This window comes from Corapipo altera, unplaced genomic scaffold, assembly GCF_003945725.1.
Source record: "Corapipo altera isolate COAL_440 unplaced genomic scaffold, ASM394572v1 50, whole genome shotgun sequence".
In the NCBI taxonomy this organism is placed as follows: Eukaryota; Metazoa; Chordata; class Aves; order Passeriformes; family Pipridae; genus Corapipo; species Corapipo altera.
The window spans coordinates 190,616-209,757 of NW_020884889.1; the positions used below are offsets into that span (position 1 = coordinate 190,616).

Below are 19,142 nucleotides of genomic sequence, written 5' to 3' on the forward strand. Positions count from 1 at the left end.
TTCCACACACAACTACCATTATTCCCTGCAGCAAGGAAAACCTTTCCAATAATCAAGCAGAGGAATAAATCATCTAAGGAAACACCTAATACCAGGAGGGTTGAGGAGCAGCAGATGAACATCCATCAGGATTGTCCCTCCTCCTCAACACAGCCCTGCAAGTCCCTTCTGGCTTGAAAAGAAACAGGTCAAATGTCAATTGCTGAAGTCTGACACTTCTCTATCCATCTAGAAAAATCCTGGGCTTCCTCTGAAGAGCTACAAAATCAACTGTGGTTGCTGCAGAGGAGAAAATCCCAGAGACAGTTGAAAGGAAATAACCCAAAGCAGTAAAAGTCTGGGCACGTGAGTGGAGTTTTCTAAGCAAACCGAGGTGTTGAGTGGGTTGAGGCACCACCCTGTGCAATGAACACCCTCTCCCATGTCCCTGGACTGCCCACAGCGGGTCACATCACACTCTCTCATGAATTAAAGCCACGGTTCCACAGGGGTGGCAGAAGAATGGATGCTTGGGAGGGGATCCAGACCTCAAAATCATTCAGTCTTGCTTTGGGGTTCCTCAGTATTTTGAGCAAACACCACCCGGCAGAGAGAAGAGATGGCCACGTGTGCTCCTACAAGTCCTGTTGAGTGCAGCCCTCAGCCTCTGGCAGAGGAAACCAGCAGTCCCTGGAGGCAGAGCAAACATTGGGATTGCTGTGCCCACCTCCAGCAGTGCCCCACAACCTCAGGGACCCCCAGGAGCAGGCACTGATGTTCCTCCCCACCATCCACTTCTGAGCTCCCACAGCTGCACCCTTGGTCAGGAAACAGGTACATGGAGCCCAGACCTGCTGCAGCCCTGTCTGGTCACCTCCAGGTCCTGGGAGACTCAGGAGGAACCACATCTGCTCCTCATCCCAGCTAAGAGAGCCTGCTCCTGTGGCTGCCCCAGCTCTGGAAGTGCCCAAGGCCAGGCTGGACGGGGCTTGGAGCAACCTGGGATAGGGGAAGGTGTCCCTGCCCATGGGACAGGAGGTGGAACAAGATGGTTTTTAAGGTCCCTTCCAACCCAAACCATTCCAGGATGATGATAAATGTTCAGTAAATCCAATATTTGCTGATGGTTCACCAACCACACAAACCCATCCACCCACTGAGAGCTCTTCTACCAGGTTTCAGTTTCCATTCATGGACATCCCCTGCAGGAACCAAAACTGAGAGAGATGCTTCCTTCCACATCTCCCATTCCACAGAAGCACCAACTCACACAAGAAATCCTTCAATAACTGTAAAAATATCACTGAAGAAACATCAGTATTTCATAGAAGTCCAGAATGGTTTGGGTTGGGAGGGTCCTTAAAGACCATCTCGTTCCACACGAGACAGAACAAATCCTGGAACACCAGTCACAAATCCCAGGCTGAGCTCTGCTCCCTCAGCCTGCTTGGAATTCTTAGGATTAGAGAGAAAAAAAAATACATGTCAGTCTTTCAAGATTCCAAGCTAATAATCCACTCTTAAAACACACGCAGATCATACTAAAACATATAAAATAAGTTTTTACTAGTTACCTACATTTCCACACTTGGGCATATTATTAAAGTGTCAATTTTACATAAAAAAAAAAATCAGACAGGAAGATTAAAGTAAATAAATAAAAAATTTCCCTTTATGCTTCAGATTCTGAACAGATTTTTTTTTTTTACCTTTCCTAAATTCTCTCCATTTTTCAAACACGAAAACACCTCTGGGAAAACTAAACCTGAATTCAAATTTTTCCGCAAGTTTCTAATAAAATTTAAATTCAAACTTAATTCTAAAGAGAAAAAATATAATAATATAATAAAGAAAAATGTATCTGAAGTATATTATGAGAAATTATTTATATAAAACCTATGTTAAGAAATTAGGAAGCGTTTAAAAATAACAGCAGCTGACTTCAAATATTGTCGGTGATTTTTGGAATATGCCATAAAAGCAAGAAGATTTGCAGAGATCTATCATATTTAGGATATTATACAACAATTTAATTCACTATTTTGGCATTAGCATTTGAACAGTGTTTAATGTCTTTTAAATGGGTCGATGTAATGATAGATCTGGAAGACAAAACATTTCTTTCTTCCTGGGAAACATGCTGCAACCCAGCCTCAATTTATCCCCCTAAAATAAATGAATGCTTAAAGGATGTTTCTGTCAATTGAATAATAAAAAAAAAACACTCCAACAGTAAAATGGTTATTTTACATCCCAACTTAAACTAAGCATTTTTTTGCCTTGACAACCTGCTCCCATTTAAATGAAACCAGGCCAAACGTGGTCAATAGTATGGATTACAGAGAACAAAAAGAACCTTCCACGGTGTTAATACAGGGATCAGAAAGCAGCAACTTCATTTAGAAGCAGGCAATTATTTAGCAAAGATGCAGCAAAGGGAAAATGAATGTTTTCCAGGGGAAGCTCCAGCACAGGAGCCCTCGGACCTACAATTAAATCCTACGTGCAGAAATCACGGCGAGGGCACGATCTGCTGAGGGGAGGAGGCAAAGAAAACCTCGCAAAAAACCCCTCAGCTTTGGGGTCAGAAAGAAAAAAAATAAGAATAATAATAAAAAATAAAAAAATTCAAGGTGTTTTCCTGCTGGAAAAGGGAGCTGTGTCCTGGCTGGGGGCTCGTTGTGCCCCCGGAGCCGTGGGAAGGATTTGCTCCGGAGCTGAGGATCCGGCCCAGCACACCCGGAATATTCAGCATTGTCTCTCCGCTGCTTTTGAAACGCTGGGATGTGGGAAAAGTACAAACCTTTCCCTGCCAGGAGGAGCAAAAAGCCTTTTTCTCTCTCACTGTGGATTTTTTTTTTTCCCCCCACCCCGTTTTATTTTCTTAGGAAGCGAAGCGACGGCAAATCTACAGCGCCCGCTCTCCCGGGCTGTAAAATTCCCTGTTATCCACTCCTGTTTCCTTTGCAGTGGGATTTAAGGATTCCTCTTCCATCATTTTGTGGAACTACCAGGTCTGACAGGATTGCCTCTCCCAGTTCCAGCGCTGGGAAAAGGAAGGGGAAAAACCTCAGAGTAAAAAAAAACCAAAAAAAAAACAAGTGAAAATCCAACTATAACTAAATTCTTCCCTGATTTATTCCCATTATTTATCCTGCTGCAAAAATAAACTCTGCATATTATAAAAAAGACCCTTAAATTGAGGTCTCTGGCATTTTGAAACAACTTCTTGGAATCCTTGGTTGATCTATTTTAACAAATATCATCCCCTGCGTCCATCATTTCTCTTGTCTTTTTGATCTCTTTTTCTTCCCCCCCCCCCCACTTATCATGTTCTTTATTTGAACCAGATTTTTAACAGATAATCTTGCTCGTTATAACAATATCTTGCTTGCATTTTATTCAAATAATTCTTAAAAACAGCTTAAAAAGCCGTTTGGAATAACATCAAGCTCTCCATCAATCACAGGCAGAAATTCCGCTGGCGGTTGTATAAACATCAGATCAACTCCGATGTCTTCAAGGATTTCAGAGTGAACCATAAAAAACTCCATTAACTTCTGACAAAGAATGCAAATTAATCACAACATGGGGTGAAATGAAATTAAAGGCTCTTTTCTAATCAATGACAAGGCAGGATGAAATATTTGGTGGCTCTCTCCGCGTTCCGGCTGCCGGGATGCTCCCGTTTTGTGGGGTTTTTTTTTTTCGGTGGTGTTGTTTTTTTTTCTCCGGGATGGGAAGGTGTGAGCGGGGGATTCACCCGGGGTGGCTCTTTAGCCCTCCCCATCCCTACAGCGATCTGCTTACAAGTCGCCCAGGCTTCGGAAAACACACTAATCATCCGAATCTCAGGTGCATCCAATTTGTTATTCACACTCTCCCGATGCCAGGGAAAAAAAAAAAAAAAAAAAAAAAAAGGGGGGGGAAAAAAAAAAAAAAAAAAAGCCTGGCGGAGACAGATGCACCGGGATCCTTAAATGACAGTTTTGGCCTCCGGAAGTGCGATCGCTACAGCAAAATCTAGTACAGCCTCCAGGTGAAATGTCTGGAGCTCCATATGGAGCAGGGAAAATTAACAACAAGATGAAAATCGCTGTAGCAGCGGGGAGCCGGAATTTAACAAAAAAAATAAAAAAATAAAAAAATAAAAAAAAAAGGGATACGGGGAGAGAAGAAAAAAAAAAAGGGGGGGGGAAATTTAAAGATGAGGCAAGAGAAGTAATAAATTAATGGGGTGTGAAAACATTCAAAGCTTTACAATACCAGGGGCAGTGTTTGCTCAGATTTGGGGGGGGTGCTGTGGGATGGGGAGGGGTTGGAGAGGGGAAAAGGGGGAGCAGTGGGATAGGAAAGGGGAGCAGTGGGAAAGGGATGCAGTGGGATGGGAAAGGGGGATGAAAAGAGAGAGGAGTTGGATGGGAAGGGGGATGAAAATGGGGAGCAGTGGGATGGGAAGGGGAGCAGTGAAATGGGAAGGGGGACAGAAAGGGGGAGCAGTGGGATGGGAAAGGGGGAAGCAGGGGAATGGAAAAGGGGAGCAGAGGGATGGGAAAAGGGGGAGCAGGGGAATGGAAAAGGGGAGTAGAGGGATGGGAAAAGGGGGAGCCGAGGGATGGGAAAGGGTGGAATGGGAAAGGGGAGCAGTGAGAAAGGGGGAACAGTGGGATGGGAAAAGGAACAGAAAGGGGGAGCAGAGGGATGGGAAAGGGTGGAATGGGAAAGGGGAGCAGTAGGAAAGGGGGAGCAGAGGGATGGGAAAAGGGGAGTAGCAAAATAGGAAAGGAAAACAGCGGGATGGGAAGGGGTGGAATAGGATGGGAAGGGGAGAAGTGGAATGGGAAAGTGGAGCAGCAAAATGGGAAAGGGGAACAGAGGGATGGAAAAGGGGGAGCAGAGGGATGGGAGAGGGTGGAAGGGGATGGGAAGGGGAGCAGTGGGTTGGGACGGGGTGGAATCAGGAACAGATTTTGATTTTGGTGCTATTTCTTTAAAAACCAACCAAACAAAAAAAACTTCAGGTCATTTTTATCCCATTTATGAAGCCAAGCCTGGAATTGTATTTCTCCAAATGCAAAAGTCTCTTAAATACAGTGGTGTCACCCTGCAGCTGATTAAATCCTCGGCAGCTCAGAGCTGCCTCTTCCTCTGGAATATTTCCCTAATGGATGTGGCTCCTTTTAACGTCCTGCTTTGTATAAAGTTGGACAACAAGCCAAGAATATTTAGTGGGCAATGCTTTTCATGCCTCCTAAATTGCATTATCATTAAACAAGTCATTGCCCCCATCCTGCTTTTATCCAAGACATGGAATTTGAAGCTACCAAACTGTTCAGATCTTTGGGGTTCCAACCTCAAATATAATTAAATAGATCATGTGACACCTTTTGGTGTTTTGGTTTTTTTTTTTAATTTTCAGTTCTTGGTGTAAAATCAAAATCATATAAATTAAGGCTAAACTTTTAAAAGAAATTCAAACTTAGTTTCCCCACCTTTAGATCCCTAAAAAGCTCGATGGACTATGGACCAGCAACTGGGGTTTCTTTTCTTTTTTTTTTTTTTAATGTTTATATAAAAAATAACTTTATTCAAGTGTATTTGTGTGTGTGTGTGAGCACAGGCACCATTCCTATTACTTTTAATAGTTAGTCAAACAAATCAAGGGGTGAATATGCCCTTAAACACTGAAGTTTGTACCTACAGAAAATCCTATGAGCAAGAAAACACTTCCAAAAGGGAGCTCTACATGATGACCATGCCAGGAAAACCACCAACAGAACAATGAAAACCACATAAAAATTAGATATTTTTTATATTTTAAGGATTAGAATTTCCTGTGCAAAGTTTTTAGGGCAGAAAAGTCTGTTCTGATCATCACTGTTTGTTATTTCCTTGCTCAGATCGCAGTTAAAGACTGATTATGGGGATTATATTCTGTATATTGAGACTAAAAAACCTGATAATTAGAGTTAATCATTAGATATTAACTCTAAACACACCCATAAGCAGCTTTACTGACAGGAATAGTTGTTTGCACACTTAAATGCTTTCAAAATAAACTTAACTGTGAAGATTAAATGATTGTGTGGCAAATAAGCATCAGCAAAATAAACACTCATAAGAGAAATACCTATAAAAGATGTGAAAAATGAGCAGTGGGAAGTTCTACCATGAAAATATTTTACTTTTATCGTGAAAATATTCTACTAAAGGCCAGAAAATAAAACAATCCCCCTTTAGTCTCCCTGGCATATTGCAGGATCCTGAATTTCCACACTGCAACGATTCCCCTTATAAATCTTATTCATTTAAACTGAATTTACACACACACCATTTGTCTGTGTCTTAAAAACTAATAAAAAAGGGAAAAAAAACCCAAACAAACCACACATTTTTTGCAGCTGCAGCTGCAGGAAATTTCAGGTGTTCTCCTGCACGTGGCCACACTTCCCATTTTCAGAGGGAAGCAACTTCCAACTCATTCAGGGCTAAATTTGAAAATGAACATATGATCAAGTTCATTCCTTGATTAACTTCATTCCTTGAATAAACCCACTGAAGTGAGGGGGAACTGACTGCAGAATCAGGCCCTTACCAGGGAAATAAATAGATATTTGGACATGAAAAAAATCCCTATTATTTATCCCCCTAATCAAAGAAGGTTCCTAAGAGTTCTTGTGTCCACCTTAATAAGCACATGCCTAAAATTCATATTCTTCACATAAAAACCCTCCTGAAAAAGCAGTTGCTGGAAAAGCTTAATAGCCACATTTTCAAGTTTCACCTCCTCAACTCTTTTACATTAAAAAAAATATACACAATTTCATGGGCTACTGACTTGCCAAATATTCTTTTACAAACCCGCTCCGTTTTTTAATTAGAACAGCAAAAAAAAAGCATCTTAAACTTGCAATCGTGTGTTTGCTCCCGGTTCAGGAAGGAATTTTTTTGCCCAAATCCTACGGAATGTCCAGGCTCCAACTTCCCTCCCCACCCTCTGACACTTCCATGAGGGTTATTTGAAATTCTGCCCCCCATCACTTTGATTTAAGGTCATAAAATACACGGATGTCGAGCCCCTCATGAGTTACCCAATGTGGGGAGGACTCTGCAACACAAGAGCTCCTCTTTCAATCCTCTCTTCAAAGGTACATTTAAAATAGAGATAAAATATGCAAAGGATGCTCTATTAATCATGGCAGTCAACATTGTCCAGGGGAGATGAGGAAGTGAAAAATCAAGAGTATTTCCACACATGCAAAACCTTCCCAAAAGTCCCTAAAAAAAAAAAGTGTCAGGAGAATTGGCTTAAAACAGCTTATAAAAATGGGAGAGAGAATGAGTCCCAGCCTATTATTCAATAACCATGTTTGTGAGGCATCTGCATAATCTAACCATGCATAAATTAGTATGTGTATTACAACAGTTATTTGCATAATAATAGCAAGTTAATAGATGCTTAAAGAGCACAGACCAACACCACCTTTAAATCAGACATTGCCTCCAGGCACTGGGATCTGTACAGACCAAGATGCAGAAAACAGTCTTCATAAAACATATGAAAACATCAAAACCACATCCAAATAATTCATTTTAGTCCCTGGACACTTCACTTTTTCTCCCCCTCTCCCAGGAAAGAATAATTTGAGGAGCTGCTGAGCAGTTTGTTACTATGAATTCTAACATCCATCTCAAGAATTTCAAGTAATCATCAAACCTAGTTCTGGAGTGGTTGTTTTGTTCAGAGTTTCATGGTTTTTTCACAAGCAGGCAAAGTAAAATATTCTGTGGTGATTCAGGGCTCAGCATCAGCCCAACCTTTGCCACTGGAGGTGGAAAGAGTTTAACCACCAACTTCAGGTGGAAAGTCAGAAAAATGCCAGTATCTAAATAAAATACTAATATTAAGTCCTCTTAAAAGGGAAAATCCAGAGCTCCCTTAGGTGTCCCACTCACATTACATTTTTGAGAAGATTTTAGAACATTGTGCCATCATTCGAAATTGGAATTAAAAATTACATTATAAAAACAGGAGCAGAGACACCTTTCTGCTTAAATAAAGGTGTTGTTGTATACACTGGATTATTTTTTAATCCCACAACAAAACCATCATTAACATCATCATAATTTTCACTGTCTCCAGGGAAAGAAAATGTAGAGTTTGGAGAAGAGGGGGAGAAAAAAAAAAAAAATCAATAGAGACTTCTAAATGACTCCTTCCAGATACCACTTTTCAATTTAACAGGACAGATTTATTTGTATGTGGCTCAAATGTTCACAATTGCTCTCTGCACCTTCATACATAGGAATGAATGTCACAGTGGCAAACAGCAGTAATGAACAATCTTACCTGAGGATATGGAAACCTCCCAAGAGCAAGCTGGGAAAGGAAATAATATTTGTCTAGTTATAGAGATTTGCATGGAGGGCACATTTCCTTAAAGAGAGAAAAAAAAAAAGTACCCAACTCTTCCCATTGTACAAACTGGGAGATGGCAGCAGGAGGGATTGTGTGAGCACACAAAGAGCTGTATTTAGAATGGATTGTTCACCACAGTGAACCCAGGGTTCACCCCTCACTCCACCCAGGGTTTCTGTGCTTCCCCAGCCCTTCTGTCACCACTTGGTGACTCTGTTTGATGCCCAAGTTCCCCAGGACTGGAAATGAAACCAGTTCAGCCTCTCCAGCGAGGCTGACACCGCTGACCTTTGCTGCTGCTGATCTGCAGGGAGCAGGGATTGTGGAGCAGCACTAACTCCAGAGTCCTCCCTTAACTGGCTCAGGGTAAAATCTGGGTTACAGAGCTCAGCTTTGTGTCCCTCTTGGTGCCAAACCCAAGGTGGGATCTGCAGAGAGACCACGGCACCCACAAGGAGACACCTGGTCTTTCCTTCACGTCTCCTTCTGATCGCCCATGGTATCAACTGCACTTCTTGCCCCTGCTGTTGTATAAGTCAATCAGTACCCTACAGAGTAGTCCCAAACCCAACATTCTTGCTTATATTGTGTAAAGAACATTCTACTGGCCACAGCTCATAAATATTCCAAGATAAATTCTTTGTACGAGACAGGTTCTCCCTTCTGAGAATGGTCTCCCATATCTGAAGCTTGGACACAATCTCAGCAAAATGTAAGTATTTTAAGTTATTTTGGCTACTCTTCAGGGAAGGACAAGGCTTTTCAGGGTTAGAATCATAGAATTATTTAGAGTGGAAAAGCCTTCAAGTCCAATCATTCCCCCAGCATGGCCAAGGCCACCACTAATCCATGTTCCAAGTGCCACATCCACATGGCTTTTCAATCCCCTCAGGGATGGGGACTCCACCACCGCCCTGGGCAGCTGTGCCAGGGCTGCACAACCCTTTCCATGAAGAAATTTCTTCCAATATCCAACCTAAACCTCCCCTGGCACAGCCTGAGGTGACACAGGGCACTCAGAGCAGCTCTGTTCTGACCCTCTGGATGCCCCCACCTCTCTCGACAGTCTCCAGAGGAACCATGAGCTTCTCCACACCCACTTGACCTTCAGGATTCCTCCCCTCCCCAGGCTTCAGAGGGAGGTCTCCCACAAAGGTTATGGCAGCACTGCCATCACTGATCTCCCTGTGGGACAAACAAGTTTTATTCCCATCAGACCCAGCGACACCGAAGGTCTGAGCCATCGTGTCCAAAGGCCACGCCACGGGTCAGTGCTGGGCAAAAGCTGCTCCCCAGCCCCTGCAGTGCCAGTGATCCCTGAGCCCCTCAGTGCCAGCGTGACCTGGCCCCAGCTGTGCCCAGCCCTGATGAGATAATTTATTTGGGAACTACTCTTCAACAAAGCTTTTGCAATATTGAATTCACTGTATTTGTCCAGAGGAGACCATGGAGATGCTCCAAGGGCTGGACCCCCTCTGCTCTGGAGCCAGGCTGGGAGAGCTGGGAATGTTCACCTGGAGAAGAGAAGGACCCAGGGAGAGCTGAGAGCCCCTTGCAGGGCCTAAAGGGGCTCCAGGAGAGCTGGAGAGGGACTGGGGACAAGGGATGGAGGGACAGGACACAGGGAATGGCTTCCCAGTGCCAGAGGGCAGGGTTAGATGGGAGACTGGGAAGGAATTCCTGGCTGTGAGGGTGGGGAGGCCCTGGCACAGGTTGCCCAGAGAAGCTGTGGCTGCCCCTGGATCCCTGGAAGTGTCCAAGGCTGGGTTGGACAGGTCTTGGAGCAACCTGGGACAGTGGAAGGTGTCCGTGCCCATGGCAGAACAAGATGATCTTGAAGGTCCCTTCCAGCCCAAACCATTCTGGAATTCTGTGATCATTCTCATCTCAGAAAAGTCACTCTGGTCACTCTTATGGCAGGCTCTGAAAAATGCTGCTAATAGTTAAGCAGAGACCCTAAATTTTCTGTTACACTCGGTCTTACAAACCAGGAGATACTAAAACTAAAACCCTTTATCATCTTCTCTTCTTTTGGGAGGACCATCCTTATGTTCCAAGAAGCTGTTTCAGGTCCTAAAAAGCCCTGCTGCTGCAATAGCCTATAAATGCCTAGAAATAAAACTATAAATGCCTAGAAAGAAAACTAGAAATGCCCAGCATTTTTCCACACACAGAAATAGAATAAGACCTGATTTATCCAAGAACTACTGGCTCAAGAAGAGTAAGGGAATGTAACAGTCATCCCACTGCAAACCAAGAAGATAATGATGGTTGTATGCACAGAGCATCATCCTGCAGATGTTATTAAAGCACAAAAACAACCTCAAAGGTGACTTCAAACTAAGCATTCCCATTCCCACCCACGATCCCTCTCCCTGGCCACACCACACCTTCGGAGCAGGGGCTCCAAAGGCAGCAAAATAACTGGGGAAAGAGGAGTTTCCTGCCAGACTTAAGTATAGGGTGTATAAACGAGTTTGGAAGGATCCAAAATGCACCAGCAGCAAGTTTTTTGGGAGGTTGTTTAAAGGAAACCCTTTTCTCTGTGAAGCTGCTCCTGGGCTGAGGAGCCAGTTCTGCATCCCCTGAACCATCCCTCGATTCATCTCCTCACACTTGTTTCCTCCCTGCAAGATTGTCAAGGTATTATAAATTAAGAAACTTAGCAAAGAGTCTGTAATCTTCCCCGAAATAGCCTGCAGATATGTCACTGTACTAAATGTGTTTCAGATTTAATGAAGCTTTAATGTCCTTTTTAATTTTGCCTGTTTCTGTATCACCAGGGGTCGAGCGAGGCAATCAGCACTCGAGAGGGTGGTTTGGTTTAAAACTAGGAAAAAACTCATTTGCTTATGAGTTGCACTGTATTTTCTTAATTAAATTTACTAAGTAAAATGGTTTAAGTTCAGCCAACCAATGACCTCTGTATGTAGACTCAGATTTATAAATAGTGTCATAGTTAAAGAGAAAAAAAAAATCCCCCAAAACAAACAGATTCGAGCTTCACTAAAGGGATTTTCAAACTCTGTCAGGTGTCCAAGCAAGTCATACAAACATAGGAGGCACAAGTCCAGTGGAGGACAGGAAAAACATAAACTTCCAAACTAACACACCGTCCAAAACTTCTCTGCTCTGCATTTACATGATGAAACTCCAGGACTTGCCTTTTTTTTTAAGGCATCATCACAAAAATATAATACTTCCACTCACACTAGTTGGGTTTGGGAACTGCTCAGTATTTTATGGCACTCCAGAGAGAAGGGAATGGTTGAACTTCCTATGGATTCCTCCCAAATGGTTGGACTGGGTGATCTTGGAGGTCTGTTCCAACCCAAATCATTCTGTGGTTTCATTCCTGCTACACAAGAATTGTAAAAACCATCATTTTAAAAAGGCCCAGGGAATTGGAAGGGCAGGATGGTGTGGAAATAGGAATGAGAATGAGATTAATCAGCAAGAAACATTCCAGAATAACACTTTCCCACCCCATTTCACTTTGGAGCAGCTACGTGGAGGAGGTTTTTTGGGGTTGTGTGTGTGTGGTTTTTAAAGGAATTACTTTCTTAAACATAGAAGTAGCTCATGAGAGCACTTAAAACACTCCTGGTGCTCAGTGAGGTTCTGTCCTGAGAAAGAACCTTCTGCCAGACTTGGATAGAGGATGGATCATCAGATTTTAAACCAGTACTTGAAAAACTGAGAAATAATCCCAGATTACGAAATAACAGCTTGGATGCTGATTTTTATCAAACTATCAAATTTTGATATCAACTGAAATTTAAAAAAAATTAAAATACCAAACTATTATGTGTTTATTCAGAAAATAAGGAGGAGAGCAAAAAGAACCATAAAGCCTCTGGAATGAGCTCCCATAAGCAGGGCTGGAAAACAACTCAAACCTATTCCCAAGTACATTTAATTTTTGTGAACACAAAATTAAAATGACTTGTTGAACTAATGTAATTTACCATTTTGGAACTGGAAAGGGAAATACAGAGATCCTCCCTGCCTGCTGTATATCGTGAATAAAACTACAACGACTCGCTCTGCATCCTGTTTGCAAAGTGTCTGAGGGAAGGAAGTTCAAACCATATTTTTAGGACACTCAGGCAATAAAGTTTCCCACTTGGATGCTTGTGGATGTTGTGCAAGTTGTTTTTTAATTTACAGTTCCACTGGAAAGCCCGGGATGCTTTTATTCTTAATTTAGACACATTTCCATGTTTCTCGGCATAACTGCAAATTGAAAATAAGCACTTCCAATATCGCCGGTGATGGAGCTGAAGGAGGGGCTTTTATAGGCTGAAATGTTCGAAAAATTTGTTCTTAATTACCTCGTGCACATTTCACACAATTAAATTTCCATCCAAGGATTTTGCATTTAGATGGTGCACTGCAGTTAAACCCTCGTTCCGTGGGAAAGCAGCCGCCACTTCGGAACATCCAGACACGGGGAAACTTTAAAAAATCAGACTTAACTACTGGATAACATAAAATTCCCTGGGTGAAATTTCATTCCAAGACCAATTTCTACGTTCCTAGATAGATGGGCTTAAAAATCACCTGAAACTCTGCAGGGTATGGACCTTAATAAATATTAAATACCTCAAAAACTAGCGGAAGATTTTTCTTGCCTTCTAATATCAATTTTTCCCCGTCCTCTCATTGCACAGTTTAAAAAAAAAAAAAAAAAAAAAAAAAAAAAAAAAAGAATCCAAAAGGATATAACAGCAATTTACCAGCGTTAAAGTGCTTCTGAGGTTAAACTGCCAACAAAGAGGAGCAGGAACACAAAGCATCTTGAAGTAGGGTTTCAATTAAATGTGCAGGATTTAGTAATGCAGGCCAGGAGAAAAAAAAAAAAAAAAAAAAAAGAGTTACAAATTAATTTAATCTTCTGCCTATAGTTTGCAGCTGCACTCCAAAGTGTCTGGGGCTTAAAGAACAAAGCCTTGCAAGGCCTGGGAGTGGGGAAAGCTTCAATTTTTAATGTATAAGGCCATTAGCTGATAACTTGTGGAATCTGCGACCCCTGCGGAGGGGCAGGAGCCGGGAAGGGGAGACTGATGAAGTGACATTTTTGTTGGTGGCGAGGACCACGAGGAGGAAGGTTATTACTGACACCACCAGGCCCACCAGAAATATGCCCTAATAACCTTTGGGACATTCCTTGGCTGGAGCAGATGAGTTGGAGATCTCCCTCTCTCTCTCTCTCTCTTTTTCGCTCTCTCTCTGCAAAAAATATATTAAAAATCAAAGCCTAATTCGCCTTAATTAAAGATAATTAGTTTCACTTTGCCTTCTTTTAAATATGAGCTATAGCGTACTGCAAACTACAGGCTGCAGACAATCATGATTAAATTGCACATTTCTGCCTCGCCACAAATCCTCAATATTAGCAAGGCTTTTACTGCTGCAGCTTCAAAGGTGAGGCTGAGAATAGCAGAGCCTTTTCCAGAGGGACAAAGGTGGGACATGGGCTTTTCAGGGCCATTTGTGGAAATTGTCAGGTGCAAAATTTCCACAAATGGGCCATAAAGATTAATTTGATCGCTTGCTCGAGAGGAGAGGCTCCCTGCTTGTTTGTTTGCTGGATTTAAATTCAGTATTTCAAGGGGAAAAAATACATGAAATTTGGTTGTGCTGGTGGAAATGCAGCTTAACTTTAGCTGCTCTCCACCTCTGCTGGCATGAAGGTTCACCTGCAACCACAAGGCACTTAAATAATAGGAAAAGGCAGATTTGACTGGCAACTTCATAAATTTTTTACTTTTTAAAAGCAGAAACAGTGATATTATATGGTGTAAGAACAGGGAATGATGATCTACATTACATAGAATCACAGAATCCTGGAATGGTTTGGGTTGGAAGGGGCCTTTTAAAGGTTTTCTAATCCATCCTGCCATGGGCAGGGACACCTTCCACTAGCCCAGGTTGCTCCAAGTTCATCCAACCTGGCCTTGGACACTTCCAGGGATGGGGCAGCCACAGCTTCTCTGGGCAACCTGGGCCAGGGCCTCCCCACCCCCATATAAATATAAATATTATCTATATAATGTATTATGCCATCTATTAGACACATTGCATGACCCTATAATCCTATATACAATACATATTCCAAACACACCACAGCTGATGTGTTCCCTTAATTGTCCCTTCATCTGCCCAGGCAGAGAACTGGATTATTTATTTGGCTGCCCACAGCGGCCTAAGAGCAATTGCTGGGCAACATGATCCATGGAGGTCTCAACCCACACAAACTGTACCTAAACTTCCACTTTATTGCAGCTTAGTTCACAATCTTCACCTAATATAGGGTTACATCCCAGAGCAGCAAGTGGATAAATCATCCTGGAATATTACTCTGGCTAAGTTTAGCTGGGAGTGGAGCATATGTGCTTCCGAGTCACTGAAGCAAAGGCCCATAAAATACACTAATTACTGGAAGTTCTGGTCACTGAGTGATTGATAGCGCTCTGTGAGGCAACTTCCCCACCACACAGCAATTATTAATTCATGACCCAACCCTCAGGCACTGGGCCCTTCGCTTCTGATTCCACCAGCACCACGTTTTGTGGGGTGGCTGGACGTTGTCTCCTCATCCCACCGGCGGCTGGAGGTGGAGAGGGGGAATGGGAGCCAACGGGCACTGCTTGGACAAACCACCCCAAAGAGCTCAAGGGGGAAAAAATGATAAAAATATAGGCCAAAATAATAAAAATACAGGATGAAATAATAAAAATATAGGCCGGCTTTCTCCCAAGAATGAGTTTCTGAAGTGCCTCGTTCTGTACAGAATGGCTGAAACCACGTAAATATTCCTCAAGAAGGATTTAAGTTGTAGAGCAAATCATGTCATGGGGCTGAGCGAAGCAGTCAAGAAGTCACCAAGTCACAAACATCACACCACTGCAGTCCTCAAAACCTGACAGCAATGAGGTGAGGCTCATGGCAAAAAAAAGAAAAAAAAAAGAAAAAAGCACTTTTTATATATCCTTGCTTTTCTTGATCCTAAAGGAAACATGTCCAGTATTTGCAGTCCCACCTGTGTGATGATCCGGGGCCCAAGGCAGCTCAAAGCATGACTCTGCTCTCAGCCAAACTTCATGAAACCAAAAAAAGGCCTTCTGCCTTCTACCATGAGCTGTTCCCACTGGCTCTACCAGCACCAGCAGCTCCACCTTGGCAAGGCCTTGCCCAGTCTCTCCAGTTTATATCAGCAAAATAAACCAGCTCATGCCCAGCACACAAAGGCCACCAAGCTCTGGGTTTCAGATTCTCCCCTCCACCCTCTATCACAGAATTGTTTATGTCGGAAAAGACCTGTGAGAGCATCAAGTGCAACCCTGAACATAACACAGCCCGTTCCACACTACACCCTGTCCCTAACAACAACTACACCTATTCTTCAGGTAAGGGGGTAAAACTGAGGAAAGACCAACCATAACATCCACAGAGGAGTGAAATCCTGCAGAAGACAAACTGTGCTCTGCACAACCTCCCTCAGATCAGCTCACTATCTTGACCTTGAGCCATTATCACTTCAAAGCCGACAATATCCCACTGATCACGTATTTTAGACTCCTTAGAAACAGATCTGAAGCCTCCCCTCCTTGACCAGATGATACACGAGTCTTGACAGCAGTTTTATGCAGTTAAACATCTTAAAGATTGAAGTGCTTTTAGAGAATCATCTTCAAGCAGAGCTTCTTCTCCTGGAGCACCCTCTTCAAATATCTTGCTCCTCCTTGCCTTTGTTGGACTCGATGGTCCTTGTGGGCTCCCTCCAGCTCAGCACATTCTGTGATTCTGTGACTCTCCAGCTCCCTCTCTGCTCCCAACCCAAGTGGGATGAAGAGTCTGAGACTCCACAGCACTGACAGTGGGTGCAATCAGGGTTAACCACCCTCAGAAGATGTGTGTGTCTGAAATAACGATGGCTGGGGGATAAATCCCGGTGTTCCTGTGTGTGGGAATGCTGAAAATCTGTCTTATGGTTGCTTAGAATATTTCTAACAACCCTTGTTAACTGTGTATTTGCAAGAGCTTTCAAGAGCCCTGGTAACCAAAGACTTCAAATTCTCATTTCGGGAGTTTTAAGAACTAATAATGAACTGATGTTAAAACTGATGCACAAACTCCTTGTCCCTGAAAGAGAGAACAGTGAGAACCTCTGCAGCAAGTAAATTTAACTTTCAAAGGAGGTTGAAACACAGGGAAGCAGCTGCTTTTCCCAGCAGAGGAGAGTGGGAAGCAGAGCCCAGGATGTGACACAAAAGGAGGAGCAAAAAGGCACCATCAGCCAAGCAGGTGAGCTCATACTGTACTTCCAAAACTCACTTAGTTTTGAGGCACAAGCAAATTGCTTTCACTTCCTGCATTTCAATATAACATCAGTTCTGTCTGTGGATAAATTGAAAAGAATTCCAGAATGGTTTGGGTTGGCAGGGACCTTAAAGCCCATCTCATCCCACCCCCTGCCACAGGCAGGGACACCTCCCACCAGCCCAGGTTGCCCCAAGCCCAGTCCAACCTGGCCTTGATACTGGCATTAAAACCAACCAGGTGTATTTTATCCTCCCCTGGATGTTTTAAAGTTCACTTGTGGAGAGCAGCCACGCAAGGCAGGATCAGAGTCAAGAGTGGAGAGGAACAAGAAATATTGGGCAATTTAATTTATCCTCCTGTGCAGGACACGGCTCTTGGAGAGAGGGAATGGGCTATGGACACACACACACCCAGGCAGCCTGGTTGTGGTTTATGACTGAGTTATAAACCCTTGAAAAACAGCTTTTATAAATGAAAATGCTGACACAGTGTTCAGTGTAGTGACAGCAGTGGCATTGGTTTAAATTGAACTTGCTTTGTCAAGCCGAGAGCACTTAAATAAAAACATCGAAAAACCTCCTGGAAACACAGAAACTATTTGTGGGGAAACACTTCTAAACAGCTTTACAGAGCCTGTGTTAAGTTTCAGGCACTTCAGAAAAATCCTGAGGGAAGAAATGCAACCTCAAAAAGAGGAAGCAGTGATAATAAAGATAATAATATTATATGTATTATCATATAATATATATGATATTATATATATTTCATATATTATATAATGACAATAATAAAAATAAAGTTAGCAGCATTTCTTCTTCTATTTTATTTTAATTTAATTTTACCTTATTTTTTGTTTATAAAGGGAACACTAGGTACCCTCAGACACTTCTTACTTCAAAGGGAACGTGAATGTTCCCCATCTTCCAAAGCTTAGGCAGGGCTCATATTTAATACTTTCCACACTCTCCTAACAAGTTTTTTGGGGCAGTTTTCTTAACCTTCACAACAACAGCTGCATTTCCCATTACACAAAGCTTTGCAGCAAAGAAATTCGAGACGCTTTAAAGGCTCAGAAGAATATTAAAGAAAATGAGGAGATTTACTGCTGATTTTATATGCTCACACTCCAGCACGAGTAATCTGTGCTAACTTGATCCCACAAGCCATTTCTTTTACATTAACATGCTACCACTGTGCTAACACCAAGTTGTAGGGGTTGAGTATCACCCTCCTAAGTGGAGATGATTTTAAATCCCCCAGCAAACACCGGCTTCCCTTTTTAACAGCTCCATCAACATGAGCCTGGGTGGCTCCACTGCCAATCCCCCTGTCAATACAGTGTTACTTTAATGACAGTGACCTTGGGTGGCTCTTTGAGCACCTTCTTCACCTTTGTGAAGACATTTTTCTGAGCCTCTGTCCTTGCTTTCATCATTTAACACATCACTCAAAGCACTTCCAGACAGCAGCGACCGTGCCGGGAGAGGGCTCGGAGGAGCAGGTGACACACCAATTAACAGGCCCAAATTGGTTTCTGGACATCTGATCCAGAAGACATTTATGGAAAGTGAGAGGGAAATAAAAGTTGAGAAGGTGTAAAACAGGAGAGTCAATGCAAATGAAAGGGGTTTTCCTAATGATGGCAAAATCCATCCTGCAAATGGAATCGATGCCCAGCCAGGTTATCTGCTAATAACCCTGAGCTGAACTCCAGATAACTTGGTCTACATGGTGGATGTAATGATCCATGGTGGATCCCTGAACTGCTGCTGCACATCAAAATACATTCTTTTATCCAGCAAAGGAACTAGGAAATGCTTACATATAAAGTCCTATATTTATATCCCCACAAATGAGGAAGGACACCTCAACCAATTCTTCACGTCGTACACTTTTAGGCCTTCATGTAATAGAATTTTAGCCCTTTTTTTGGCTAAATTAATTTACAGTGTGTGACTGTGTTCTGTCTCTCTCCCAAAACCATGAGTGAGGGCTCTCCAGCATCACAAACAATTCAAATTTGCAGTAAAACAAATGAAGAGACCTGTCTCCCCTGTGACATGTTAAAGTGTGTCATTGCTGCAGCTCAGACTTGGCTCCAGTCAGACCCTGGGAAAGATTTACAACACCTAAGTGCAATGATTCAGCATTAACCACCTTCATTTTGGTTAAAAGGGGTTTGGCAAGGAATTTACTGCTTGAAAACATAGCAATAGTTAATTTTTGGGCTACAAAATGTGAAATCTTAATCTTATTTAACTTCTACCTCGTCTCCTGCTAAAAAAAAAATCATTTGCACTTCACCTAAAGGTATATACAGCTTCACCTTAATGACAATTATATTGTATTATTCCAGAAGAGAAGGGAAGGGCACTCATATTTTCTGCTTAATCATACATGCCTTTGTCAGGCTGTG

At 42.6% G+C, this 19,142-nt stretch overlaps 1 protein-coding gene across 3 annotated transcripts in view; it reads right to left on the reverse strand.

The window, feature by feature from the left end:
* MAP2K5 (mitogen-activated protein kinase kinase 5) overlaps positions 1-19,142 on the reverse strand; it is a 127,401-nt gene that overhangs the window by 39,390 nt on the left and 68,869 nt on the right. For 2 of the 3 annotated variants that reach the window (XM_027644473.1, XM_027644475.1), the window contains one exon: positions 8,330-8,359. The exons of the other annotated variant lie outside the window; for it this stretch is intronic. In XM_027644473.1, coding sequence (XP_027500274.1) covers positions 8,330-8,359 — 30 coding nt within the window. The remainder of the gene's footprint in view (positions 1-8,329; positions 8,360-19,142) is intronic. 3 annotated transcript variants of the gene reach the window in all.